General features: G+C 35.9%; 1 protein-coding gene across 1 annotated transcript in view; it reads left to right on the top strand.

Annotated features, from left to right (window-relative positions):
- The window catches only part of LOC111503307 (potassium voltage-gated channel protein Shaker), a 244,269-nt gene that overhangs the window by 211,657 nt on the left and 9,936 nt on the right, over positions 1–22,676 (top strand). Inside the window, 2 exon segments of the mRNA XM_074181543.1 lie at positions 1,044–1,173; positions 20,818–20,944. Coding sequence (XP_074037644.1) covers positions 1,044–1,173; positions 20,818–20,944 — 257 coding nt within the window.

Here is a 22,676-nt window from a genome sequence, read left to right as displayed (position 1 = left end):
TTGTACTATTTGCAAAATCTTTTATCGCATCAAGCATAGGCTTCTTCTACTTCAAGCGTTGTACAGTTTCTGGTCTTCCACCACCAGCATTTTCATTAAAACTTCCAGTTTCACATAATCTTGTATTTAGCGTTTTAAATGTTTTAGCACATGGAATTACTCTGTTGAGTTATCTGTCCTGGTAAATTCTCCGTGCTTCTTTCAAATTTCCATTGCTAATCCATAAATGAAGGGCATGTCAGCCTTCAATTTGGCTTCAATTTTTTCTGTCGAACACCAAGTTACATATGAAGAAAACACAAACGAAGAAAAAGTTGTATTTCCAGTTGATTAACCTAAAAAATGAAAAAACTACAACGACAAGTCATTAGTGTACTTTTTTTCCTATATTGTTGGCTGTTGTGCCCACTGAGAGTCCACTGGACCTAATAATTTCAATCTAGTTTGGGCTAAATCAGCGCCTTATTACTTCAAACAAGTGGAACATGGCGATGTTGGCATAAAGTAATAGTTTTTCCAAGGGAGATAAAAATTTCAAAGCAACCTATGATCTTCTTCTAAAGAAATATTTTTTACTGTGATAGGCTTCTCCAAAATAACAATGTCAACGTGTCAAAATTGTGAGATTCTCAAAAATATAATGACTGTTATGGCATTAACAGCTGAAATGAAACTCATTTATCAAAAGTGTCATTTTAGGAAATCGATTGTATCAAACTAACAATTGTCCAAAAGCGAAGCACACTGTACAAACTAACGCATGCATGTTTTATCTTTCTCCACCACGTCGCCAAAGCCCAAAAGAGATCGTTACTGACCTCCACTCTCCGGCCCGCTTGGCCCTGTGCCCTCTCTCTGTTCCAGGTGTGGTGCTCTTCTCCAGCATAGTGTACTTCGCGGAGGCCGGCGCCGAGCAGTCCTTCTTCAAGTCCATCCCGGACGCGTTTTGGTGGGCCGTGGTGACGATGACAACCGTCGGCTACGGCGATATGAGGTACAGTGTCACTTTGAGTCGCTCTACTCACCCGTCCTCCTCCTTGCAGGTGTCGTGCTCTTCTCTAGTGCCGTCTACTTCGCCGAGGCGGGGTCCGAGAACTCCTTCTTCAAGTCTATCCCAGACGCGTTCTGGTGGGCAGTGGTCACCATGACGACTGTGGGCTACGGCGACATGACGTATGATGTACAAACCTAACTCAAATTTAGTTGCCTCCACCGTAGCTATACATCGCGACACTATGACCACCGGGTCAGGCCGGGAAGCACGTGGCAAACGGGTTTGGGAGCTGGAGTCTTGGGACCGCGACTGTCTCTCATGAAGAATTTGGCCTAGATCACGTGATTACAGCATCGGAGGATCGCGAGATTATTTACTGAAAATAACCATCGGAGGAATTATTAACTGTGAAATTTTCAGTTGAATAGACCAAATTTTCAATCAGAAAAAGCAGTGAATACAAAGCAGCAGGGCCACATATTTTTATTATTTGTTTCTTGGAAATTACGACTTCAAAACTCTACATTTCGGCTCTGAGCTCAAAATTACGACGTTTCGAAATTAAATTCCTGAAATTTCGGGTTCAAAGTCAGAATTTCGACTTCAGAATCGAAATTTTCAGTTTTTTGATAAAAATTTCGAGATTATATTCGAAATTTTGGGTTCAATGTCAAAATTTTTTGATTTTTTGAGTAGGAATTGCGAAATTGAAGTCAAAATTTTGAATTCGAAGTGGAAATTTTGAGTTTTTTACCGAAATTTCGATAGTGAAGTTGAAATTTTGAGTTGAAAGTCGAAATTTTGAATTTTTGAGTAGAAATTCCGAGATTATAGTAAAAATTTCGAGTTCAAAGTCAAAATTTCAAGTTTTTAAGTGAAAATTTCGAGACTTTAGTCAAAATTTTGAGTTTTTGAGTAAAAATTTTGAAATTAAAGTCAAAATTTTGGGTCAAAGTTGGAATTTTGAGTTTTTAAGTACAAATTTTGAGATTATAGTGAAAATTTTGAGGCTATAGTCAAAATTTCGAGTTTTTGAGTAGAAATTTTGAAATTAAAGTAAAAATTTTTGGTCAAAGTTGGAATTTTGACTTTTTGAGTAGAAATTTTGATATTATAGTGAAAATTTTGAGGCCGAAATTTTGAGTTTCTATGCCAAAATATCCATATTGAAGTCGAAATTTTTGAGTACAATGTTGAAATTTTCAGTTTCATGTCGAAATTTTGAGATTGACGTCGAAAGTTTCAGTTCAAAATCGAAATTTTGAGTTTTTAAGTCAACATTTCCAAATAGGCGTCAAAATTTCAAGTTCAAAATCGATATTTTGAGTTTTTAAGTCGAAATTCCAAAATTGAAATCGATATTTTGTCGATAAAGTCGAAATCTTTGAGTTCAAAGTAGAAAATTTCAGTTTCCTGCCGAAATTTCGAGATTGATGCTGAAATTTTGAGTTCAAAGTCGAAATTTTCAGTTTCATGCCTATATTTCGAGATTGATGTCGAAAATTTTAGGTCAAAGTCGAAATTTTGAGTTTTTGAGTCAAAAATTCAGAATTGAAGTCTAAATTTTCAGTTCAAAATCGATATTTTGAGTTTTTAAGTCGAAATTTCAAGATTGAAATCGAAATTTCGAGTTCAAAGTCGAAATTTTGAGTTTTTTAGTCGAAATTTCTTGATTGAAGTAGACATTTTGAGTACGAAGTCGAAATTCTGATTTTTTATATAGAAATTTCAAGACTAAAGTCGGAAATTTTGGGTTCAAAGTCGAAATTTTGGGTACAAAGTAGAAATTTTTAAGTTTTTATGTCGAAATTTCGAGTCCAAACTCATAATTTCCACATTGAAGTCTAAATTTTCAGTTTCAAAGTCCAAGTTTCCTAGAAACAAATGATATGTTGTGTGACCCTTGTGAGGGCTTAGTCTTGTATTGTCATCTGAATCATTGTTGATGAGGTTATGAGACACTTGTTTTGTCCCAAAACGTCAAAGCACACCATTGAGGATGATGATGTTTCATATACGTGACATTTTATATCGATTTACTTCCATATATCACATTGTGAAGTATCTGAAAGAAATTTTTGTGTTTGACCTACATATCTTCATTGTATTTGTAGTTATTGCCTCTCTTCCTTTCTTCACAAGTTGCATACATTTTTTAGTATCCAGTCCCATCTCAAAATATTTCCTTTTCAATGTATTCATAACATTATATATAAAACACATTTGACTTCCATTCTCTGTTACAAAAGGTCTACTAGAAATTTCAGCCCATTTCATTGATAGCAGATTATTTACCATCTTATATGGTAACATAATCTAATCTAACTTAACCTCATTCTTTCCACTGTGAAATCATCAATGATATTATTTGTTCTGTTGTCAACTTTTTCAGAAAAGTCATGTTATCATTATTGTTATTATCATCCGACTGAGAAACGCAAAACATGATTACTAATCGTTACTACGTTACTAATCGCTAAATATGATTCTTCGATGCTGTGATTCCGTGATCCTAAATGTATTCATGCGAAACAGATGTGATCCCTAGACACTTCTGTTTTGAGAAGGTTGCTTGATTGAATCGAAAGTCTGCTGGTTTTGGCACTGAAAGAAATAGATATCCTGTTCAATATTTCCCAAAGCACTTCCATGAAGTACGCGTAACTTTCAACACAGTATTTTTTATTCATATCATGACTTCAAAACAGAATATCATCAATTAGGTATTGTCTGAATATCATTTGGAAAAGCAGACAAGTTATTTTTGTGTTTTCACTCCCCTGAAATTAAAATATCGATATTATTCAAACGAAAAAGCATATTACAAAAACCTAACCTCACTTTTGGATTTTTTTCGATTTAAATTTGACATGACTACTATTTTCTGTGTTATACTTCTATAATGTGGTGTTATCTTCCATATTGATCCAAGCTAACATTGATACCAGGTTGTATAGAAAGAATAAAGATTCGTGAAGATATTTATCATTAATGTCACTATGTTTGTGAATCGGTTGTAATTGATTCATTTATCTTTAGTAAAAAGTGAAGTAAGGACGAGATTGAACAGAATAAGTGTCAAGTTTTTATTTTTTAGAGATCTTGCTTTTCAGCTCCAGACAAAGAAAATAAACCAAACAGAGTTTCGAAATAATCAAGTGACCAACTCAACCCAAGTCCTCTCAAATCAGCGGAAAAGTCGGTTGTGATGCATTTTGGTCTGATTGTTGAAACCGAACGGTATTTGGAAAAATTAGTACATGAAAAATATCACTAAGATACTAAGATAAGATCAAGAACTAATAAATAATCCAACAAGCATATTGCTTACGAATTCCTATCAGAGTATTCGTAACATAGGTTGATTCTTGTGTCGTTTTTTTACTCAGTCGTTTTCTGAAATTGTGTAATACCTAAAAAGTTGGCTATTGTGGCTGAAAACTTGAAAACTAATATCACAAAACAGCAAACAAAAATTTTGTCAAACTTAAATAGTTTACAGAAAAGCACTTTTGTCCTTTGATTTCACCAATTGCGATGATTGTTTGGAAAATTAATTGCATGAGTTGGACAAGCATGTATTGTCATAACTGTTTTGGATAAATCAAAGTGACAATGCCGACAGTATGTTGAGAATTTTTTTTTAACATGTTCGTGATGGAAATCAAAATAAAAGAACTCATATGACGTTTGGATATGATATCCAAAAAATAATGTAGTGAAGTACAATTTTTATTCAAATCTTGTTTTGATACATGATCATATTCAATGCAAGAAATCATTTGACGTTATTGATGAAATATTATGAATTATTTATTTTAGAATTGAATGCAATAAAGTGAATACGAACTTGCTATTCAAAGTTTCCTCTTTTTTATTAATGATTATAATTTTGATTCAAATCGTTCATAATTTTATCTTCTAGCAACAATTTTTAACTTGCTTACCAAGCCACAAACATCTATACTTACTATCTTTCTCAATATAAACATATTTTTCAACTCATTTGATCATTCCCCACTGATATACAGAAAAATGAAAAATTTCCAACTTTTTCTTCTAAAGAACTTCTTAAGAAAATGTTTCAATCACCCACAGGAGCTTCTCACAAATACAAATATTAGAAAAAACGTTCAACTGAAACATGTACAATCCTATATTTTTTCTCATCAACAAGTCCTGACTCAATCTGTCATATACATACAGAACGTACCGAAGAGCAAAACTGATGGCAAAAAAACTGTTCGCTAGAATCCAAAAACACGTGAAGTTTGTTATATGCGGGACAAGTTCTGACTTGAAAACCATAACAATATTTCGATTATCTCACAGCTTTTTTTTCTGTTGAAACTACCCATGTGCTTGTGGAACTCTATTGACCCCCGCACCAGTCGGCTGTGGTATCCCCAATGAGTTCCGAGTTGTCGAACAGAATCATGTGGTCTTTTTTAGTGAGTGCGTATTCTGCCACAGCTGACTCGTCTGTTTGGCCTAGTCTGCAGCTTTCTTTATGCTCTTTCAGCCTTGTTTCTATGGCTCTTTTGGTGGGGACGATGTATACCTTTCCACAAGTGAACGGTAAGCGATAAACTCCTACTGCTGATAGTGGGTGTCCTTTGTCTTTAGCCGACCTGAGACTTTGTTGTATCTTCTTGGTGGGTTTGAAAACGGTTCTGTTGTTGTGTTTCCTAGAGTTTTCCAATTCTGTCTGGGACTCAAGGGATATATGGTAGATTCGCGCGTGCAACCATCTGAGCCTTCTCCCCATTTTGAACCATAGAACTCTGCAGTTTCATGAATTTGTTGACACTGAATCCATTCGATTTCGAGTTTACTTGAAGATCTTTCAGTGCTTTCTCTGGTTCACATATTCTTCGAGTTTTTGGTACACTTTGTGGGTTAGTCTAGCCCCACATCGTTCGACTAGCACATCTGCGAATACTATTCGCAGGTCCTGTTCAGTCTCCATGGTGAACTTGGTGCTGGGGTGTTGAGAGTTCAAGTAGTCTAGGAAAAGGTTCAGAGCGTCCCTTCCATGTTTCCAAATGACGAAGATGTCATCCACGTAACGTAGCCACATGGTCGGTTTCAATTCAAAGGTATCGATTGCCATACAACTCTTCTGTCTCATGGATTTGTTGATCTGGGGTACACTGTATCCATTCGATCTCGAGTTCACTGGTAGCTGTTCCAGTGCTTTCTCTAGATGCACTGGTTCACATATTCTTCGAGCCCGTTCCGTTAGAGTGAAGATGACTCGTCTCTTTTGACTAAAATGGTGGTTCGATAGTGCGTGCAGGTACCTATCGTGTCCGTGGGTTTTTGGTACACTTTGTGGGTTAGTCTAGCACCACATCGTTCGACTAGTACATCTGGGAATACCATCCGCAGGTCCTGTTCAGTCTCCATGGTGAACTTGGTGCTGGGGTGTTGAGCGTTCAAGCGGTTTAGGAAAAGGTTCGGAGCGTCCCTTCCATGTTTCCAAATGACGAAGATATCATCCACGTAACGTAGCCACATGGTCGGTTCCAATTCAAAGGTATCGATTGCCATACAACTCTTCAGTTTCATGGATTTGTTGATCTGGGGTACACTGTATTCATTCGATCTCGAGTTTACTTGAAGATGTTCCAGTTCTTTCTCTAGATGCTCCGATCCACATAGTCTTTGAGCCCGTTCCTTTAGAGTAGAGATGACTCCTCTCTTTTATCTAGGATGGTGGTTCGATAGTGCGTGCAGGTACCTATCCCTGTGCGTGAGTTTTTGGTACACTTTGTAGGTTAGTCTTGCGCCACATCGTTCGATTAGTACATCTGGGAATACTATCAGCAGGTCCTGTTTAGTCTCCATTGTGAACTTGATGCTAGGGTGTTGAGCGTTCAAATGGTCTAGGAGAAGATTCAGAACGTCCCTTCCATATTTCCAGATGACGGAGATGTTATCCACGTAACGTATCTACAAGATCAGTTTTAATTCAAAGGTGTCGATTGCTTTCTCTTCAAAACGTTCCATGAAGTAATTGGCAATAACTGGGCTAAGTGGATTTTTCATCGCCATGCCATCTAGTTGCTCATAGAAGTTTTCCCTCCATTGAAAGTAACTCCCCGTGAGACATGCTCTGAAGAGTCCGACGATATCAGTCGGAAACAAGTAGGCTAGCCCCCTCAGAGAGTCTTTCAGTGGGACATTGGTAAACAAGGACCCAACATCGAAGCTGACCAGAATATCCGTCGTCCAGAGTTGAGTCCTCAATTTCACCTACGAGTCTGTCGAATTCTTGACGTAGGAGATTGTTTTTCCCACAGATGCTTTGCCACTGCCCTGGCGAAGCATCTGGCCTCGTTTCTCCAGCCTAATGTGAGCCAGATGCTTTGCCAGGGCAGGGCACGCCAGGGCCAGGTCACTGGCGAAGCATCTGGCTCAGTGGCATGTTGGTTTTTTGTGTACTTTTGGAAGACCGTAGAGCCTGCGTAGAACGGCTTCAGTTCTAAGAATGTTTCTCTGTACGGTTTTCGACAGCAAGGAAGATCTGATGATTTTGTTAACGTTCCTCAACTTTGATTGTGTTGAGTTCAGTTCGAGTTTGTGGTAGTTTTCATGCCTTTCGTGTATTATTTTTCATTTCAAGACACAATAAATACTTTTTAGCATTATCAAGATTTTAAAAAAATTAAGTTTTGAAACATTTTTTTTTTCAGCAAAAACTATCTCCAGTAAAATATTTCAACTTTTTCAATAGTAAGTGCACTACAACAATAAAATCATAAACTCCAAACGACCATTCCGAAATGTCATCCACCGAAATTTCGCTGAACCGTCTTCGACGCCTGACCTATCCAGAAAATTCTTTGCTCCGAGGACGCGTCAGGAGGTGTTTTTAGACGACACATGATCCATCAACCCCCAAAGACCTCTTTTGATGTCGTAACGCTAGATGTGTGATCGATGTTGCTTGTATGATTCGACATCAGGACCAAAGAATTTTCTAAAATGCAAATTGATATGTTTGATATGATTGTTTGCCGACACACACTAACAATGAAGACTGGATCGCTCTGGTGGTTTTCATCTCGAAAACAAGGCAGGATGATTGCTTTGATAGTACTGGATGATTATCTCGATAGGTCTAGTAGTTTACCTCGCTAGGTATAAATAACTATTTCAACAAGTTTGGTTTGGTTTACATAAGTGTCCAGGTAGATCTAGATATGTAATTGCAATGATCAGTGTAAATAATTATCCCAATGGATCTAAATAATCATCTTGATAGAACTAAACAACTATCTCGTTGGATCCGCATGACTATCGTAAGCAAGTATGGGTCTATATTAGTTTTTTGCTTCAATTGAATCAATATCTTGATGAATCTAATTCAGTGTAGATGATCATCTCGTTGTAACTGAATATTTATCCTAAGCAATAATGAGTCTGTAAAAGTATTTTGATTCGATTGGATAAATATCTGATAGGTCTAAATCGGTATAGATGATTATCTCGATCGGTCTCGATAATTATCTCGAGAGATCTAGGTGTCTGAATATTTATCCTAGGCAATGATGAGTATGTAAGAGCATATTGATTCGGTTGGATAAATATCTGATAGGTCTAAATCGGTCTAGATGATTATCTCGATCGGTCTCGATGATTATCTCGAGAGATATAGGTGTCTGAATATTTATCCGAAACAATGATGAGTGTGTAAGAGTATATTGATTCGATTAGATAAACATGTGATAGGTCTGAATCGGTCTAGATGATTATCTCGATCGGTTTCGATAATTATCTCGAGAGATCTAGGTGTCTGAATATTTATCCTAAGCAATGATGAGTGTAAGAGTATTTTGATTCGATTGGATAAATATCTGATAGGTCTAAATCGGTATAGATGATTATCTCGATCGGTCTCGATAATTATCTCGAGAGATCTAGGAGTCTGAATATTTATCTTAAGTAATGATGTGTGTGTAAGAGTATATTGATTCGGTTGGATAAATATCTGATAGGTCTAAATCGGTCTAGATGATTATCTCGATCGGTCTCGATAATTATCTCGAGAGATCTAGGTGTCTGAATATTTATCCTAAGCAATGATGAGTGTGTAAGAGTATATTGATTCGATTGGATAAATATCTGATAGGTCTAAATCGGTATAGATGATTATCTCGATCGGTCTCGATAATTAATTCGATAATTATTTCGAGAGATCTGGGTGTCTGAATATTTATTCTAAGCAATGATGAGTGTGTAAGAGTATATTGATTCGATTGAATAAATATCTGATAGGTCTAAATCGCTCTAGATGATTATCTCGATGGGTCTCGATGATTATCTCGAGAGATATAGGTGTCTGAATATTTATCCGAAACAATGATGAGTGTGTAAGAGTATATTGATTCGATTAGATAAACATCTGATAGGTCTGAATCGGTCTAGATGATTATCTCGATCGGTTTCGATAATTATCTCGAGAGATCTAGGTGTCTGAATATTTATCCTGAGTAAGATGAGTGTGTAAGAGTATATTGTTTCGGTTGGATAAATATCCGATAGGTCTAAATCGGTCCAGATGATTATCTCGATCGGTCTCGATAATTATCTCGAGAGATCTAGGTGTCTGAATATTTATCCTAAGCAATGATGAGTGTGTAAGAGTATATTGATTCGGTTGGATAAATATCTGATAGGTCTAAATCGGTCTAGATGATTATCTCGATTGGTCTCGATAATTATCTCGAGAGATATAGGTGTCTGAATATTCATCCTAAGCAATAATGAGACTATAGAAGTATTTTGATTTTATCGGATAAGTCAAAATCGGTATAGCTGATCAGCTCAATGGGTCTTGATAATTATCTCGATAAGTCTAAAGAATTATCCTAACCATTAATGAGTTTATGAGTATCGTGCATGGATTAGGTGAATGTCTTGATGAATCTGATTTGGTATAGATGATTATCTCAATAGATCTTGATGATTATCTTGATAGACAATTATTTCATTGGTCTTAATGATTATCCTGAGCGATTATGGGTCTATACAAGTATTTTTATTCAATTGGGTGGAAATCTTGATGGGTCTGAATTGGTATAGATATTTTTCTAAATGTGTCTTGATAATTATCTCGTCAGGTCTAGAGGATCATCTACTTGGGTTTGAATGATTATCCTGAGCAATCATGGGTCTAAATGAGTATGTTGATTCAATTAGGTGGAAATTGGTGTGAATAGCTATCTCAACAGATTATTCTAACCAATAATGAGCCTGTATGAGTATTTTGATTCGATGGGATAAATATTAGATGGGTCTAGATGGGTTCAAATTATTTGAATAATGACCCTAGATAAGTATCTTGAGAGGCATGAATAATTTCTTGGGGGTTGTGAATTATTATAATAATAATTCCAGAAGAGTATCTTGATGCGTTTGGGAAATTATCTTCATAGTTCCAGAACATTATCTCTCCACACTGTCCAAACTGAACGAGATGCTGCTCAGACCTGTGAATGTAATCACCATGGGAAAAGATGAAAATCATCAGAGGGGATCCATAATTCAACCCACCTAAAAAACACATAGTTCCTAATATTAGTTTACACTAAACCTAGTTCTGAATTTCTTGCAAAAACTCTCTCGTATTTCAGGCGTTATGGAATATTTTTATCAAGATCGCATTTATCCTAAGAAATTGGTCAATTTGTATCGAATGTTTCTTAATAAAAGGAAATAGCTGAAATTTTACGTCAGATAACATAATTCACACGCGGAAATGTATGTTCATGTTCGTAGGTTTGTCTAACGATTAGATGAAATTTCTAATTTTTGTTGACATTATATTGGCAAAAAAGAATAGGTATATAACACATTTGAAAAAAATAATAACTTATTTCTTTGGTTTACCTTCTTCTATTTCTGTTCAAAAAAGTGTTTTGTTTCTACTATTACTTCAATTCGTGACAAAATTGAAATAATGACATATATTTTCAATATATGTCGAACATGAGTTATCATTAATAAAAGCCGTTTTTATATTATGTGGCAACTTTGCTATATTCTAAACCGTAAAACACGATGGAGACGATTAGATAGGAAAAACAACTATCGTGTGAAACACGTGTGAAATTTACACAGACTTTCGCTCTTCTCGAGTTATTCAGGAAAAACTAAAAATGCTGTTTTTGTTTTTTATGAATAGAATTGTTTTCTCAGAAAACCAAATTTCATTGTATTCAAATTGTATTATAATAATGTTACAATGAATCTTTGAGCAAACGTTTCGTGTCAGCACGTCCAACTTCAACTTTTTTTTTCAAATACGGATCCGTCTCTCATTACAAATATTAATGGAGCGATAAATCCATAATTCAGTGAAAACATTAAACATTATAGCGTTTCATCAGTAATAACAAGTTTCAATTACGGTTCCAACGTTAGTTCTTTCGTGAATTAAATCATCTAAAGGAACAATTCGTTCGGGCCAGTCTCAACTCCCTACACTGTAGAATAATGGACTGACACCTATCAGAAAACAACTACTTGCCTGGCTAATACCACGAAGGGCATTGGATTATATCTGACAGGTGCAGGATTCTTCTCTGAAGGTATTCCTGCATATGCTGTTGCCGATACAACTGCCGCAATATATTTTCAATTATTGGAACACACTGTGTGTGTACCAGTGTATGTATCAATATTTGAAAACGAAAGTTGATGGTGGCCGTGTTGACACGTAACGTTCAATCAAATATTCATTGTTATATCACTATAGTACATTTCAAATACAATAAAACTCTCTGTAAATTTTCTCTGACATATGTACAGTTCTCCATGATTTTTACCTTTTTCTTATTTAATATTCTGAATAAATGTTGCGATTTAGACTATAGCAAAGTTACCACGTGATAAAAAACGGCCTGTATATGTTTTTAATCAATTCCTTCCACACACTCAAGACAATACACTTCTGTCAGTAGGAGTAGTTTCTGTGATTCTTTTATTTTCGCTACTGTTCAGAATTCGTGAAAGATGTCGTACAACTCTGTCAATGTTTTCTTTTGGTTTTGCACGATTCTAACTTCCTGCTCCTATGCCAACCCTCAATACCTGTCCAGGTATTTTATGCTTGTATTCCTGCATGAATACTTTTTACTGACTTTTATATACTGGGTGTGTTCACACAAACTGAGGTGTATACTTCATAAAAACTAATTAGATTCTTAGTATTGATGAGATTGGGACTATCAGAATCTTCAGGTCTCAAAACATTAAATTTTGAAGTACTTTCTCTGTATCGATTTGATTTTGTTAGAGAAATATGAAGGAGAGAAGAATTTTCACAATTTTGTTTTGTGGAAAAATCCAGGCACAAAATATTATTATTGTTTGATCATTCGTAAGTATCGTATTCTCTAGTATCACGCACAAAATGACAATTACCAATAATATCATCCATAAACACCTCAGTTTGTGCACATCCTGTATCTACTTACTGTTCAAACTCTCTCTCATCTGAAAATAATCTATAATGTCTCTGCAGATGTTTCATGTTGCTTTATCGCAAATGACTAAGTCTCTTGAATAAGAGTGTATTCAGAATTGTATGGTTTGCTATCAAATTTGCCAAAGACTTCTTATACAATTGAAAATAATTTTCTCTTCCTCTCCTGATTGAGATGAAGATTGACATTGAACATGGCTACTTTACACTGTCTATAACAGTGTTAAGCTCTTTCTACTCTAGCTTATAGCTTTTTGTTTCTGTCGTACTTGATTATGATAGCAGTTTCTCACCTCTGGTTTTATGAAAGAAAATGTTTCTGCAGCTAAGTCACTATGCTTTGTGGAGGAGCCTGTACATAAGAGGTAGCTCATCAAAAAACTGTGATAACGTTTTCGATATGATTCTTAAGTTACCACTTTTTGTTTTTTCCAACAGTCTCGAATTCGAATAATTACAATATAGTACGAGGTTGTTTCGAAAGTTTAAAACCGTTTCAATGTCATGTGTTTTTGAAGCTCCATATCTCAATGAATATTAATTCTACTCTGTAGTTATGTATACTGATCGATAGAGAATTTCGTACTCTATACAACTTAATGCCTCCAACGGTCAACTACGGAATGACTTATAAAGTATTGTTCCCGAGTAGAGAGGACTGGATCCTCCGGGAGAAGGAAATATCAAGAGCAGATAGTTGTTGGTTCAAAGATGGATCAAAAACACCTTCCGATTCTGGTGCAGGTGTTTTCAGTCGCAGACCCAGGACAGAGATGTCAACCTGTCTAGGAACCTATGCGAATGTATTTCAAGCGGAAATTTACGGTATTGAATTGTGAGCGGAGAGATTGAAAGAATCCAACCTCATACACAAGTAAAGCTCTTGGCTACTGCCGAACAACGTCTAAATTGGTAGCAAATTGCCAAAAACAGTTACCAAACAGTTGTTGGACTACAGTAGGGATGAACTACGATGTCTAACAGGCCTTCCTACAGGACACTGAATCATCATATGCAGAAACTCGAACTGTCGAAAGGCAGTGTGTGTCGCCTCTGTTTAGAAAATGATGAAGCGGCAGAGCACACACTTTGTGCCTGCCCCACTGGGGACCGAATCAGGTTTTTAGAGTCCGGCAGAGCCGTACTTACCATCTGACTTGAAATACCACTCACCATACAAACTAATCGGCTCCTTTAAAAACCTGGGTTTATTTGGTCGAGTGTGAATAGGTGTGAGCCACAATAAACCCTTATGGGTTGCGGTGGAGGGTCGAATAGACCCACTCACTTTGGACCTAACCCAACCTAACTCTATACAATGATGCTATTCATTTTTTCCCAAATTTTAATTTTTTGCCCCCCTTGAGCTTATTCTATATGATGTCGTTGAGCGAGTTTTGGCCAATTTTCCTGTAGGAATTTAAATTGAAGCAGAGCACTGCCGAAACAACCCGAAAAATCAATCAGGCATTTGGCAATGATAGTGTTAATGAACGAATTGTTCGAAATTCCGTTCCGAAGAGTTTAGTTTTGAAGATGAGCCCCGAAGTGGTCGACCTACAGTAATCCAATTACAAATGGTGCATGGGATGCCGGAAGAACAAGGCGTCAGCTCCCATGTGATTTTTGATGGTATTGGAAAGGCAGAAAAGCTCGAAATCTGGGTGCCCCACGATTTGAACGATCGACAAAAATGGAAACGTTCGGAGTTTTATTTTTCTTTGCTGCTGAACAACCGAAACGAACCTTTTACGAATCGGAGCGTCAAATGTGAAGGAAAGTGGATCCTCCACGACAACAGGAAACGTTCAAGACTGTGGACCGATGAGCCCCAAAGGCGAAAACCCACCAACAAAACAGACCATGTTACTGTATGGTGGTCAGCGGCTGGTATGATTCACTTCAACTTCCTGCAGAGCCAAACAGGCCAAACCATCAAAGCATAATCTTATTATGAGGAAATCGACGAAATGTACCAAAAATTGGCTCAGCAGCAAGCGGCACTGGTCAGCAGGGGAGGTCTAATCTTGCTCCACGACAACTTCCGTCCGCACGTTCCTCAAATCACTGTCCGAAAATCAAACGAAGGCATCGTCGAAGTTCTGCCTCACCTTTCATACTCTCCAGACCTACGTCAACCAACTAGGTACCATATTTTCGAGTACTTCTATAACTTTCTCACGGGTAGAACCTTCGCCAATCAGGATCAGGAAAAAACGGCCTTTGTCAACTTCATCGAATCCAGAGCACTCAATTTATATGCTGACAAAATCAAGTGACTGATTCAATTCATGCTCTTTCGATTACATAAAATCAGTATTCACTGAAATATTACAGTTCAAATTATGCTCACAAAAACGGAGAAAACTTTTGATACAACCTGATATTTAATATAAATTTATTTACATGGATTCGAATATATTTCTTTAGATTCTATTGAACCGTGTAATCTTGATGTTCCACTGATAATCCATTTTATTTTCTAGTGGATCTTCTGCTTCATTTCATAGGTAGTAACATCAATAAAGAGCTTTATGTATTTATTGCATAATGTTTCAACTGTTGAAGGTATATTCAAACTGAATGTGACATTGTCAAAGCTATTATCAGGTTATGTTGGCCGTGGTCTGCAGGTTTCAATGGCTGAAGTTTCGCCTACAATTGCGGTAGACATTATCATAAGCAATTAGGTAACGGTGTAGTATACAACTTGATTCAAGGGGCTACTCCTCTCTACTTCTTTATTTTCGCAGATACAAGTTTGACTGAATCAGAGAAATAGTAGTGTTTTTTTCCTCAAAAACATGGTGCAAACAGAAAAGTAATTTAACATCGCGTTTTCGAAGTATTTCTAAACATGTATTTTCTTGAACGAGTCACCCTGTATATTTCTACGTTAATTGATTACCAACGCTTTTCTGAGCTCGAAAAGTTATCTTGAATTTCATCCAGAAACCTCTTTTAAGTTTTTGTCAAGTTTGCCATGGGAATCAAAATTGAAACAAAATTATAAACACTTTAGTGATCAGCTAATATTATCACAAAAATATTTTATTATGAATCTTGTAGACTCCAGATAACGCTTACCTTCCGAAAGCTTAAGTTTTGAACATTTTTTGTTCAAATGTAAAACGTCATAATTGTGATTGAACTCGTACCGCTCTGTCAAAAGATGACTCGCAAATGTTGAATTGGTTCTTATATGAATAGAGATAAGGGGTTGGAAGAAATAGTCGTTTTAGCAGTTGTTGAAAATAATTCCAAAACGTCAACGCGAAATTTGAAATTATCAACAGGCTTATTAAGAAGTAACGTTGAGAGAATTTTGGAAAAACTCGAATTCAAGCTATAGAGGAACAGAAGAGTTCATCAACTTAGACCAAGAGATTTTGAACGCCACATGGCTTTTTGCCAGTAGTTCCTGGAAAGTTGTAACCATTTTTCAGAAGTATTTAGAAAGTGCAAGGAAAAATATGGAACCCCTTATTGATGAATTGACACTCATGAAGCTCAGAAAAATATATTCTCAACAAGACGGGGCTTCGTTTCACAACACTGCAATTAATCCAGTCATTTAAGCTTAAATTAGGTAAGAATCTCGGAATTCGAGATACCCAGCTGTAAGTCTGTAAATACTTGTATATTGACACTCTAAAAGCTGTCTCAAAACCTACATATAGTAGGGTGTAAGCAACTATTAAATTTCAAGGTCGAAGGTCACAAAAATCGGTTTTTTGCGCTTTTTTGGAAATATCTCATTTCCTATGGGTTTTTTGCTATTTAAATTTATTATCAATATTGTAGAATACAAAATTCTCTACAAATTTTGTTTGAAAAAATTTTTTATACGGTGAACCGTTTTCGAGATAGAGGGCGGAGAGCGCGCGGTCACAGCATCACTTCAGGTCAACCGGAGCTTACGAAATTGGATTAATATGATGAAATAAAGTTTAAACGCTCCGAAAAAGTAATGCCGCTTTCCAGTGTTGACAAATCTGTAAAAATAAATGATTGTAAAGTTGCAGTGGATCCATTATTACTCTTCCAAAGAATTACTGTCAACAAACAATTTGAAAGTAATCTTGGAGAATATCTTCAATATGAATTGAGTCCGTATCCAATAGCTCTATTTGATAATGATGGCATGAGAAAAACAACGAAATCGTCATTGTATGACAACATGAGCCCAATTGATTTTGTTCTCAATGAAAATAATGTGACGTTCATTATTGATGGCGGCTTTCTTCTTCATCATGTTGTATGGAGCAGAGAAGATACTTTTTCTATTATTTTTGATAAATACATGAATTATTTACAAAGGCATTACAGTTCCAAAATAATTGTTGTATTTGACGGATATTCAGACTACAGTAAGAACGTAAAAGCTATGGAGCAGCAGAGAAGACCTGCTGCACTTTCAAAAACGTATGAAGTTTGTTTCGATGAAACAATGGTTGTACCAGTTACTCAAGAAAAATTCTTATCAAATCGAAATGACAAAGATGAGTTCATTAATATGTTAATTGAAAAATTACAAGCTGCAAATATTACTACTAAACAAGCCAGAGATGATGCGGATGTTCTTATTGTTGAAACTGCAATTGAAGAATCAAAATCTAAAAAAACTGCAGTTATAATAGGACAGGATATTGATTTACTTGTCATTTTAATTGGGCGTACACTGTCTTACGAACAATAAATTTTCTTTAAAAAAGTTGGGAAAGGTAATGTAAAAACGGAGATATACTCGACTGAAAGTTTTGATAATTATCCTTATTCTAAAAAACACATTTTATTTCTGCACGCATTAAGTGGCTATGACACAACTTCTGCGCTTTTTAAAAAGGGAAAAAAATCATTTTTAAAAGTTTTTGAGAAACTGACAAATTTGGATGAACTAGCTGCAGAATTTGAGGAAGAAAATTGTGCGGTCCAGAGATTATTAGAGAGTGGAACTCAAACCTTATTGGCAGTCTATAATGCTCCAAAATCTGTGAAAAGTCTCGATCATCTTCGTTATATGCATTACGTCAAGTCTACAAAACTTAATTAACCTGTGCAGCTTTCAAATATTCTACCAACAAGTGCAGCTGCTCATCAACATTTCAACCGTGTATATTATCAAGTTCAAACTTGGTTAGTACATGATTTGGAACCCCAGGTATGGGGTTGGGCAATGCGAAACGATTTTCTGGAGCCTATCATGACAATTTTACCACCTGCTCCAGAAGATTTGCTAAATACAGCAGCCAGAAGACGACGATGAAGAGGAAGAAGATGATTAATATTATAAATTGTACCCTTTATTCCATTTCTTTACTTTCAATAATTATAAATATAAATATAATTCCTATATTTTCATTAACAATTCTGCAATTACATGGGCAGGTAAGTGTTGTTAAATGAATTAATACAGAATAAAAAGTGGATAAGTTAGGAAAAAAATGATAAAATATAATATAATAGTTGATCAAAATTGACAAATATTTATAATCATTGATTTATGAATAGTTCATCATCTATATATGGCGCGTTTTCGACTGGAGGCACTGGTTGACCTGAAGTGATGCTGTGACCGCGTGCTCTCCGCCCTCTATCTCGAAAACGGTTCACCGTATAAAAAATGTTTTTAAACAAAATTTGTAGAGAATTTTGTATTCTACAATATTGATAATAAAATTCAAATAGCAAAAAACCCATAGGAAATGAGATATTTTCAAAAAAAGCGCAAAAAACCGATTTTTGTGACCTTTGACCTTGAAATTTAATAGTTGCTCACACCCTACCATATGTAGGTTTCGAGAAAACTTTTAGGGTGTCAACATACAAGTATTTACATACTTACAGCTGGGTGTCTCGAATCCCGAGGTGAACTTACTATAATGACTGTACTAAATTGTCATCAATTTTTCGCCTGTAAATTTTGGTAATAATTGGATAGCCAACGAAGGACCCTACCTTCGGCCGGCCAGGTCACCAGACCTAACGTCTATGGACTTGTATCTCTGAAAAAGGTTGGAACATCTCATTATCTCACCAAATTGGAAGCGGCACTGATGCAGAGGTTTGCTGCACTCCAATTGAAGGAGAAGCTGCCAGACATTTCGAATATCTTTTCTGAAGGAATGTATTTCATTGTTTGTTATTTATCATTATTATCACTATTGTTGAAGTTTCATTGATTGGTAGTGAATATAGTATAAATTGTTATCAGTTTTATAGAAACTATGCGTTTCAATTACTGTGAAAAGCTTTCTCAACATTTGAACAATTTCTTTCTGTTTCATCGCCGCGTCGTCTAAAGCCTACTTGATCAAAGTAAGCGTTTCAAAGTCTATACATGAAGAAACCTAAAAGCTTTGTATTTCAAAGATGACTCTAGCTAAACATCAAGTGTGCTACATTTTTGGAAATATGCAGGAATATACAGGGTGTCTCATCAAAAAAATTGTTTTTCATCAATAACTATTGATGAAAATGAGTGTTTTGGAAATGTTTTCATAGAAACGAGGATTTTTCGACAGGAAAACAAACACCTGCCGCGGTTTTGTTAACTTATTAATGACCATTGCATTGCAGTGCTACCAATAAGATCTCACAGAACTATAAAATGATATCTAACAGAGAGTGAAGGTGAAAAGGTTCCTTTATGGTATTATTAATTGTTATCAAATTCATTACTTTCATTTAAACAAAGGAGATAAATATAAATCACGCTGAAACTTCCAATGTCTGTCCTGGAATTAATAGTATTTGACTTTTTAAATATATGACACATTTCTAAGAAAGTTTTATTTTGACTATTATTTTCTGAATCTAAAATTTTAACATTATCAAAAGAAGAGCTATTATCTGAGTTAATGGTGTGATTAGAAAGGGTTCATGATGGTTTATTGCATTTTATTCCACTCTTGTGTGAAGTGATTCTGTCTTTTAATTGTCTACTCGTTTGTCCAATGTAAATCTTCTCACAACTGGAACAAGAAACGGAATAAACCACATTAGATGAGTTAATGATATCTTCTTTGTCTTTTAAGTTGGAAAAAGTTTCTTCAATTTCAAATTTCATGACAAACTTGACGAAAAGTTTGAGGCGCCTAACTCCGTTTGATTTGATTTGATTTGATTTCAGGATAAAATTCATAATCACTATCTCAAGTTCACAAAAAATTTGGCAATCGATCAAGGTAGAAATATACAGGGTATCTTATTGAAAAAATGTGTTTTTTGAAGTAAATTGAAAACGCTGTTCTCAATTGTTGGATGAGTGAAAAAACTCTACTAACTCTCCCATCCAACCGAATTTGTATCTTCAGTAACGAAGTTAGCAATGGTACTGACAATACGGCGAACATAACCTGTAAATATTTTGATAAAGTGCTTTTCAGCTGCGAAAACTCGCATTCTTCGACTCTTTGGCTCGATTTCATATTTTGTGCGTTTCTGCTTGAGGAATAGGTAAACTCTCCAGGGATCTGATTGTGAGGGTTGACAAAAACAGCTCAGCTTGCTCATTGTACAATTTCCTTACAATTGCTTCCCATTGCAAGTTTTATGCCTATACGAACAAAAATGTACTCTTCTTATCATTATTTACTCTCCCAAAAGAATGCAGTTTGTTTCAAGAAAACCTCGTTCATCATTGGAATTGGTGGATTGGGTCTTCTATGGAACCCATGGGTAGATGTCTTGTGAAGAATGATGTAATCACTATGTCCCACTCAGGCTTGTTATCCAAGGACAGTTGAGTCAAATGATGCATTCGTGGTTGAGCTTAGTACCACTGATGGCAGACGGAAACGGCGCTGTTTGGTTTTGGTTGACGAATGCTTTGTTTTTGGGCAAGGGTTTCAGCTGAGACTCCTATATCGTCAGGTGTAGCCGACTTGCAAAAACCCCCATATGGGAAGGTTGTCGCGGATATCAAGGTGGGAATCTTGCACCTTGACTATACGACTGCTTCATTAACGATGAAACAGCAGAGCATATACTTTGTGCCTGCCCCGCTGGGAACCGAATCAGAATCAGGAGTTCGGCAGAGCCAAACTCTAAAAACCTGATCCAAAAGACCACTCACCATACAAACTAATCGGCTTCGTTAAGAAGCTGGGCTTATTTAGTCGAGTGTGAATAGGTGTAAGCCACAATAAACCCTTATGGGTTGGGCTGGAGGGTCGAATAGACCCACCCACTTTGGACCTAACCATCAGTATATTTACCCAGTTTTTGCAGAATTGATACCGAACCATTCAATTTTGACGAATAATTTTTCATTCTATCGAAGCGATCTTCTTCATCAAGAAAGCTAACAAGTATTTTCTGTTCACAGACCCGTTGGAGTCTGGGGGAAAATCGTGGGGTCGCTCTGTGCGATCGCTGGTGTGCTGACCATCGCCCTACCAGTACCTGTCATAGTGTCAAATTTCAATTATTTCTACCATCGTGAGACAGATCAGGTAAGAGTTTTGAATAATAGCATCAAACCCAGTTTGAAAAAATATATATACAGGGTGTGAATTGAGTATGTACGATTCTTTAGGTAATTTTAAGACGAAATGTTTATATAAACATGGGTCCGCAAATCCTTCGTTCTCAAGATACAGGGTGTTAAAATAAAAATAAAAAAAAGTTATACGTAGGTAAATATCTAAAATATCCTTTACCTAATTTTGTTGTGATTTGACAGTGGTATTTATAACATTGAGGAGCTAATTTAGCCCGAACGTGATTCAATTTATCAAGTCCAGTGGCGTCTCGAGCGGGATTTGAACGAATATTTTTGACTTAAAAATGTACGCCACTGACTTTCGTGCAGTTTTTATCATTTCTTTGGATTAAGCAATCAGAAATACAATTTTTTTGTCTGGCGATTTTTTTTCTTTAACTGTAACATGGAATTTTTAATGCAATATTATTCCGAGTGGTGAAGAAAATTGCCTCAAAATTTGGACACACATTCAATTAAATAACTTCTTAAAGTTGAATGGAACACCCTGTATTTAGTAGCATAATTTGATGCAGGAGTAGATTCCCTTTAAAACTATATTAGGGTTCCCTATACCTGTCTCTTCTGCTTTTTAAACAGAAGGCATTTATAATATTTTACTTATGAGTAATTTTTTTATCTTTAAAATGAAACCCCGCGTATTGTAATGAAAAGCCTGAAAAGCGTTTTTAAACACCTTTTTGTAAAAAAATACGTAGATTCGCTAGAAGCACAAGTTTAAATTTTTCAAAATAAGGTGTATCTAAAGTAAAATGCAGGCAAATGTAAAAATTAAAATTTATTGCCATTTCTGAAATATAAAAAACATTCTTCAAAATAAAAAAATGCATGTGTCTTAATTATTGAGGCAAAATATATTAAACTCGCTTGTTTCTCAGCAAATATATTAGACTTCATAGTGAAATAAATACCCATTCTGAACCTATTCTAGTATTTTTTCAATAATAGTAGGCTCTGGCCTAGATCAACGATTATGGACATACAGGATTGCTTACTTTTGCGATTTTGTTAGACGCGTCGCGTGGTCTCGTGACGTAACAGAGGTGACTCTGGATTGCTTCAGTACTGCACTTTTAAATTTCAGGTAGATCCCTTATTAAAATATTATTTTTATGTAGAATCACCCTGTATAATTTAAAATGATTTGGTAATATACTCCTCATGGACCCACATATAGCTGTGCTGAAAGTGTTTCCCTAACTCTCCTCATTTCTCGTAGAAATACCGAGGCGAATGTGCTGGGCCACCCTGTATAATTCAAAAACAAGGGTTTACTATCCATGATTATTGGAAGGTATCAGACCCAACTTCAGATGCCTTGTAGTGTCATAAATTAAACCAAAATACAGAACCAGAAGAAACACTTCGGCATCATGATCTGGTCGCATCTTTTCTGCAACTCACTATTGTCAATATCTGTTTAACTTGAAGGTACTCCCAGATCAAGCTACATCACTTCAAAGACCTCAATGAATGACCTCGAAGTTTACTCAGAGTTTCTGCATGGTATTGGTGAGGAATTTGAGGTAGACAAGTGATCGACGTCGGGGTGCTGAAGAGACTTACATTCAACTTGTAGAACAACGCTTCTGCACTCACTGAGTTATACAGGGTCCTGCAACAGTGGCGCGGTGTTCCATATCTCTATATAGGAAGCAGATAGGAATCTAATTTTCTATAAT

The sequence above is a fragment of the Leptinotarsa decemlineata genome, unplaced genomic scaffold (assembly GCF_025532065.1).
Source record: "Leptinotarsa decemlineata unplaced genomic scaffold, Ldec_3_MD MMD2_P_RNA_scaffold_2, whole genome shotgun sequence".
Lineage (NCBI taxonomy): Eukaryota > Metazoa > Arthropoda > Insecta > Coleoptera > Chrysomelidae > Leptinotarsa > Leptinotarsa decemlineata.
This window is presented reverse-complemented; position numbering and strand designations above follow the sequence as displayed.